General features: G+C 49.0%; 1 protein-coding gene across 1 annotated transcript in view; it reads right to left on the bottom strand.

Moving 5' to 3' along the window:
• Positions 1 to 1800: 1800 nt before the first annotated feature.
• LOC120039166 (ornithine aminotransferase, mitochondrial-like) overlaps positions 1801 to 5693 on the bottom strand; it is a gene marked incomplete at its 3' end in the record, with an annotated part of 17742 nt that continues 13849 nt past the window's right edge. The window contains exons 3-5 of the mRNA XM_038984688.1: positions 3364 to 3588; positions 2277 to 2372; positions 1801 to 1928 (exon numbers count right to left, since the gene is read on the bottom strand). Of these exons, the coding sequence (XP_038840616.1) occupies positions 1801 to 1928; positions 2277 to 2372; positions 3364 to 3588 (449 nt within the window). The remainder of the gene's footprint in view (positions 1929 to 2276; positions 2373 to 3363; positions 3589 to 5693) is intronic.

Raw genomic sequence — 5693 nt, 5'->3', positions numbered from 1 at the left:
AACTGGCTTGTAGATGGGTAACATTAAGGTCCATATTATAGAGGGACAGGAAACTGCCTGTAAGAGTAACATTAAGGTCCAGTATTATAGAGGGACAGGAAACTGTAACATTAAGGTCCAGTATTATAGAGGGACAGGAACTGTAACATTAAGGTCCAGTATTATAGAGGACAGGAAACTGTAACATTAAGGTCCAGTATTATAGAGGGACAGGAAACTGTAACATTAAGGTCCAGTATTATAGAGGGACAGGAAACTGTAACATTAAGGTCCAGTATATAGAGGGACAGGAAACTGTAACATTAAGGTCCAGTATTATGAGGGACAGGAAACTGTAACATTAAGGTCCAGTATTTATAGAGGGACAGGAAACTGTAACATTAAGGTCCAGTATTATAGAGGGACAGGAAACTGTAACATTAAGGTCCAGTATTATAGAGGGACAGGAAACTGTAACATTAAGGTCCAGTATTATAGAGGGACAGGAAACTGGCCTGTAGAACAGTAACATTAAGGTCCAGTATATGAGGGACAGAACTGTAACATATGTCCAGTATTATAGAGTACAGGAAACGGCCTGTGAGAACAGTAACATTAAGGTCCAGTATTATAGAGGGAACAGGAAACTGTAACATTAGGTCCAGTATGATAGAGGGGACGAGGAAACTGGCCTGTAGGCGGTAACATAAGGTCCAGTATTGTAGAGGGACAGGAAACTGGCCTGTAGAACAGTACATAAGGTACCAATATTATAGAGGGACGTACCGTAACATTAAAGGTAGTCCAGTATTATAGAGGGACAGATGAAACTGTAACATTAAGGTCCATATGTATAGAGGGACAGGAAACTGTAACATTAAGGTCCAGTATTATAAGGCAAGGAAACTGTAACATTAGGTCCAGTATTATAGAGGGACGGAAACGTAACATTAGTCCATATTATGAGGGACAGGAAACTGTAACATTCAGGTTCCATATTAGAGAGGGTACAGAGAAACTGTAACTTAAGTTACCGTATTACGAGGGACATGAAACTGTACATTAAGGTACAGTATTATAGAGGGACAGGAAACTGTAACATTAAGGTACAGTATTATAGAGGGACAGGAAACTGTAACATTCAGGTCCAGTATTATAGAGGGACAGGAAACTGGCCTGTAGAACAGTAACATTAAGGTCCAGTATTATAGAGGGACAGGAAACTGTAACATTAAGGTCCAGTATTATAGAGGGACAGGAAACTGTAACATTCAGGTCCAGTATTATAGAGGGACAGGAAACTGGCCTGTAGAACAGTAACATTAAGGTCCAGTATTATAGAGGGACAGGAAACTGTAACATTAAGGTCCAGTATTATAGAGGGACAGGAAACTGTAACATTAAGGTCCAGTATTATAGAGGGACAGGAAACTGTAACATTAAGGTCCAGTATTATAGAGGGACAGGAAACTGTAACATTCAGGTCCAGTATTATAGAGGGACAGGAAACTGGCCTGTAGAACAGTAACATTAAGGTCCAGTATTATAGAGGGACAGGAAACTGTAACATTAAGGTCCAGTATTATAGAGGGACAGGAAACTGTAACATTAAGGTCCAGTATTATAGAGGGACAGGAAACTGTAACATTAAGGTCCAGTATTATAGAGGGACAGGAAACTGTAACATTAAGGTCCAGTATTATAGAGGGACAGGAAACTGTAACATTCAGGTCCAGTATTATAGAGGGACAGGAAACTGGCCTGTAGAACAGTAACATTAAGGCTCAGTATTATAGAGGCTGTAGTCATGTCAGTCCGTACCTCCAGAGCAGGTATGTCGTTGTAAGGGATGAGCCCAAAGCCGGGCATGAAGGGACCGAAGCCCTCGTAGCTGCTAGGATCTGTAGAGCTAGAGATGGCTGCCATGGTTCGCCCCCAGAAGTTACCGTCTACAAGAGGAGAGGTTAGCCACATGACAATAGTATCCTTCTTCTATGGTGTTCATCACACAAGTCAGAGTTCCAATGCATTCTGCCACGTGAGGGAACTAAATGAACTAAATGAACTAGAATAAGATTTACAGGAATATGGAATTCAATAACATTGTAACAGAATATAGCTGCAAGCAGCCATGACGGGGTTCATGCTCTATGGCACCACCGTAACAATGATTATACTGCACTATATAAAAGTGTATTTCAGGAATGCACAGGTAAGACAGACAGGGACCAAACACCCCTGTATCTCAGGACATGACGGGAAACCAAAAACAAAAAGGTGCTGTATAATCGACTTACTTGCAAAGATGATTTTCGCCTGATTCTTGGGAACGCCTTTTACGGTGTAGGCCCACTTACGGGCCAGCTTACAGGCCGTCTCTCCGCCCTCCACACCTGGTCCGCAAAACGGAAACAACATTAGTTAAACGTCACTATACTTAGAATTGACATGTTGTGGGGCCGCGGACGTCCACAGATAGATAGACATGGTCAGACAGCTTAGTGAACAGTCTTCTCCATCCTCCACACCTTGTCAAGGGGAGAGATGTTGTTCCCAGGATGCACTGGAAATCATGTTGGTGTCACGGAACTGGTCCCGAACACCAGACGGTCACATATCAGGCCTCCTTACCGGTGTTCACGGGCAGTACATATCAGGCCTCCTAACCTGTGTTCATGGGCAGTACATATCAGGCCTCCTTACCGGTGTTCACGGGCAGTACATATCAGGCCTCCTAACCTGTGTTCATGGGCAGTACATATCAGGCCTCCTAACCTGTGTTCATGGGCAGTACATATCAGGCCTCCTAACCTGTGTTCATGGGCAGTACATATCAGGCCTCCTAACCTGTGTTCATGGGCAGTACATATCAGGCCTCCTAACCTGTGTTCATGGGCAGTACATATCAGGCCTCCTAACCTGTGTTCATGGGCAGTACATATCATGCCTCCTAACCGGTGTTCACGGGCAGTACATATCAGGCCTCCTAACCTGTGTCCATGGACAGTACATATCAGGCCTCCTAACCTGTGTTCATGGACAGTACATATCAGGCCTCCTAACCTGTGTTCATGGGCAGTACATATCAGGCCTCCTAACCTGTGTTCACGGGCAGTACATATCAGGCCTCCTAACCTGTGTTCACGGGCAGTACATATCAGGCTTCCTAACCTGTGTTCACAGGCAGTACACATCAGGCCTCTTAACCTGTGTTCATGGGAAGTACATATCAGGCCTCCTAACCTGTGTTCATGGGAAGTACATATCAGACCTAACATGTGTTCATGGACAGTACATATCAGGCCTCCTAACCTGTATTCACGGGCAGTACATATCAGGCCTCCTAACCTGTGTTCATGGACAGTACATATCAGGCCTCCTAACCTGTGTTCATGGGCAGTACTTTGTCGTATCCAAACAGGGTGGTGATGTACTCCTCGTAGGCCCCCAGGATGTCGTTGTAGAAGGCCCTGGAGGTCAGGGTGAGCTTGGAGGCCTGGGCGTTCAGAGCAGCGATGATCTTGGGATGGCAGTGGCCCTGGTTCACTGCGCTGTAGGCGCTCAGGAAGTCGTAGTATCTGTTGCCCTCCACGTCCCACAAATACAGACCTGGGGAGAAGACGAGACAGAGCAGAGGGGGGACTTGGGAACAGGTACTAGAACCAAGCCTTGTCCCAAACCAGAACGGCCCATAGGGCAGGAGCCTGAGGCAGCTTGATGAACGTCCCGACGCAGAGTCTACCGTTAACGTCCCGACGCAGAGTCTACCGTTAACGTCCCGACGCAGAGTCTACCGTTAACGTCCCGACGCAGAGTCTACCTTTAACGTCCCGACGCAGAGTCTACCGTCAACGTCCCGACGCAGAGTCTACCGTCAACGTCCCGACGCAGAGTCTACCGTCAACGTCCCGACGCAGAGTCTACCGTCAACGTCCCGACGCAGAGTCTACCTTTAACGTCCCGACGCAGAGTCTACCTTTAACGTCCCGACGCAGAGTCTACCTTTAACGTCCCGACGCAGAGTCTACCTTTAACGTCCCGACGCAGAGTCTACCTTTAACGTCCCGACGCAGAGTCTACCTTTAACGTCCCGACGCAGAGTCTACCTTTAACGTGCCGACGCAGAGTCTACCTTTAACGTGCCGACGCAGAGTCTACCTTTAACGTCCCGACGCAGAGTCTACCTTTAACGTCCCGACGCAGAGTCTACCTTTAACGTGCCGACGCAGAGTCTACCTTTAACGTCCCGACGCAGAGTCTACCTTTAACGTCCCGACGCAGAGTCTACCGTTAACGTCCCGACGCAGAGTCTACCGTTAACGTCCCGACGCAGAGTCTACCTTTAACGTCCCGACGCAGAGTCTACCTTTAACGTCCCGACGCAGAGTCTACCTTTAACGTCCCGACGCAGAGTCTACCTTTAACGTCCCGACGCAGAGTCTACCGTTAACGTCCCGACGCAGAGTCTACCGTCAACGTCCCGACGCAGAGTCTACCGTTAACGTCCCGACGCAGAGTCTACCTTTAACGTCCCGACGCAGAGTCTACCGTCAACGTCCCGACGCAGAGTCTACCTTTAACGTCCCGACGCAGAGTCTACCTTTAACGTCCCGACGCAGAGTCTACCCTTAACGTCCCGACGCAGAGTCTACCCTTAACGTCCCGACGCAGAGTCTACCCTTAACGTCCCGACGCAGAGTCTACCTTTAACGTCCCGACGCAGAGTCTACCTTTAACGTCCCGACGCAGAGTCTACCTTTAACGTCCCGACGCAGAGTCTACCTTTAACGTGCCGACGCAGAGTCTACCGTCAACGTTCCGACGCAGAGTCTACCGTCAACGTCCCGACGCAGAGTCTACCTTTAACGTCCCGACGCAGAGTCTACCTTTAACGTCCCGACGCAGAGTCTACCGTCAACATCCCGACGCAGAGTCTACCTTTAACGTCCCGACGCAGAGTCTACCTTTAACGTCCCGACGCAGAGTCTACCTTTAACGTCCCGACGCAGAGTCTACCTTTAACGTCCCGACGCAGAGTCTACCGTTAACGTCCCGACGCAGAGTCTACCGTTAACGTCCCGACGCAGAGTCTACCGTTAACGTCCCGACGCAGAGTCTACCTTTAACGTCCCGACGCAGAGTCTACCCTTAACGTCCCGACGCAGAGTCTACCGTTAACGTCCCGACGCAGAGTCTACCGTTAACGTCCCGACGCAGAGTCTACCGTTAACGTCCCGACGCAGAGTCTACCTTTAACGTCCCGACGCAGAGTCTACCGTCAACGTCCCGACGCAGAGTCTACCGTCAACGTCCCGACGCAGAGTCTACCTTTAACGTCCCGACGCAGAGTCTACCGTCAACGTCCCGACGCAGAGTCTACCTTTAACGTCCCGACGCAGAGTCTACCTTTAACGTCCCGACGCAGAGTCTTCCTTTAACGTCCCGACGCAGAGTCTACCGTTAACGTCCCGACGCAGAGTCTACCTTTAACGTCCCGACGCAGAGTCTACCTTTAACGTCCCGACGCAGAGTCTACCTTTAACGTCCCGACGCAGAGTCTACCTTTAACGTCCCGACGCAGAGTCTACCGTTAACGTCCCGACGCAGAGTCTACCTTTAACGTCCCGACGCAGAGTCTACCTTTAACGTCCCGACGCAGAGTCTACCTTTAACGTCCCGACGCAGAGTCTACCGTCAACGTCCCGACGCAGAGT

The sequence above is a fragment of the Salvelinus namaycush genome, unplaced genomic scaffold (assembly GCF_016432855.1).
Source record: "Salvelinus namaycush isolate Seneca unplaced genomic scaffold, SaNama_1.0 Scaffold2591, whole genome shotgun sequence".
NCBI classification, from domain to species: domain Eukaryota; kingdom Metazoa; phylum Chordata; class Actinopteri; order Salmoniformes; family Salmonidae; genus Salvelinus; species Salvelinus namaycush.
This window is presented reverse-complemented; position numbering and strand designations above follow the sequence as displayed.